Source organism: Kryptolebias marmoratus, linkage group LG17 (assembly GCF_001649575.2).
Source record: "Kryptolebias marmoratus isolate JLee-2015 linkage group LG17, ASM164957v2, whole genome shotgun sequence".
Taxonomy (NCBI): Eukaryota; Metazoa; Chordata; class Actinopteri; order Cyprinodontiformes; family Rivulidae; genus Kryptolebias; species Kryptolebias marmoratus.
Window position 1 is genome coordinate 3,534,628 of NC_051446.1, and position 1,511 is coordinate 3,536,138.

Sequence of the window (1,511 nt, forward strand, 5' to 3'; positions counted from 1 at the left end):
CGAGAGCGTAGACGGCGGTCACCAGAGCTCCCGCGGTCGCAAGGCCGGAGCGGCGCTGAGCTGCGAGGGCCGCCAATGCTGCTTGCAGCTTTAATTTGCTGTGTTATTTATAAGCTGTTTCAGAGAGGCAAAAACTAGAAGAAATAGAGGAATCCTGCTCAGTTTTCCAGTTTCTTTCCTTTCTTACTGAAACTCCAAACATGAAGATGTAGTTTTCATACATCAACCTATGAATTAAAACATTCCCATATTGTCAGAGGTGGCTATCAGATTCCACAGACTGCAGCTGCTTCAATGGTAACAAACCTGCACTATTTTTCCACTTTTTCAACCACAAATGTTAACAGAAGAACTGTATCCTGAGGTCTACTATTCTAACCCTTTATTGAGACCAACAGTTTTGATTGACCCATTTTGATTTAATTTGTTTTTTGTAAAAAGCATAAAAAGACTGATGTTCTCACAGGGAGAGGAGCAGCAGCTACAACATGATGGAATCCATAAGACTGTTGTTTTTCCTTCAGGAGGCGGACTCGAGCCTGTGGCCCTATATCTACCCCAGCAAATGTTTGGAAGCTGTTAGACCGCTGGAAGACGACCTGTGGAAAGACGAGAGGGAGCGAGACAGGAAAGGAAAGGAGGAGAGGCCACGGCCCAAGGAGATGCTGCACAAAGGGGACACTAAAGAGGGCGTGGAAGCCAGGACGCAGCAACCCATGGAGGAGCACCAAGGTGGAGGGAAAGAGGCCCGCCTCCCCCACATGCAGTTCCCCTCCCCTCTGTCTCAGCACCAGGGCTACATACCATACATGCAGGGACCTTATGCCTACAGCCAGGGCTATGATCCTAGCCACCCTGGTTACAGAGGCTTGCCCTCAGTTATGATGCAGAACTACCCAGGTAAGATTGAAGCATCAGTCCAGTTCTACAAACAGACTTTTAAAGATGATGTTTATTCATTCTTTTAAAAAACAATGTGCTGTCTGATTTACAGTTTTTTTTTTCCTTCTAAATATGCTCAAAAGTGATTTCAGATTACAGAACCTAAAGGTTTCGGGTCTGATTATTTCTCCCAAATGAACAGGAAGTAGTTATTGTAGCTTCACCCATTAAACAATTCTAACATGTAACTTACCCTAAAAAGATGGTCAACAGGCAAAACCTGGCAAAAAATGCTGATGTTGCCTTATTTGAGTCAGAAACCCCAACAAAGCTGCTCTTCTTCAAACTGTATGAACTTTTCACACGGCCTGACTTTGCTTCTAAACAGCTGAAATTATTAAAAAACTCGCAATGAAAGAACCAGTTAAAATTAAGTATTAAAGGCCTTGCACTCCTTGAAGAAATGCATGTTGCCTGGCTAAGATCATCTTACAATGAGAAATTATGGAAATATCTGATTTGGTGAAACCTTGAAAATAATGTTAGTTCAATCTGTGGGGTGCGGGGGTGGGGGGGCGCTGTTCCATTGCAGAGGGGGCATGGATGAATGGAAAAAAAAAAAAAAAAAA

The 1,511-nt window shown here is 43.6% G+C and overlaps 1 protein-coding gene across 9 annotated transcripts in view; it reads left to right on the forward strand.

Moving 5' to 3' along the window:
• znf609a (zinc finger protein 609a) overlaps window positions 1-1,511 on the forward strand; it is a 112,447-nt gene that overhangs the window by 51,378 nt on the left and 59,558 nt on the right. For 8 of the 9 annotated variants that reach the window (XR_005234320.1, XR_005234315.1, XR_005234319.1 and 5 more), the window contains exon 7: window positions 525-900. The exons of the other annotated variant lie outside the window; for it this stretch is intronic. Coding sequence is in view for 1 of the 8 variants with exons in the window: in XM_037980827.1 (XP_037836755.1) it covers window positions 525-900 (376 nt within the window). In the remaining 7 variants the exon portion in view is untranslated. The remainder of the gene's footprint in view (window positions 1-524; window positions 901-1,511) is intronic. 9 annotated transcript variants of the gene reach the window in all.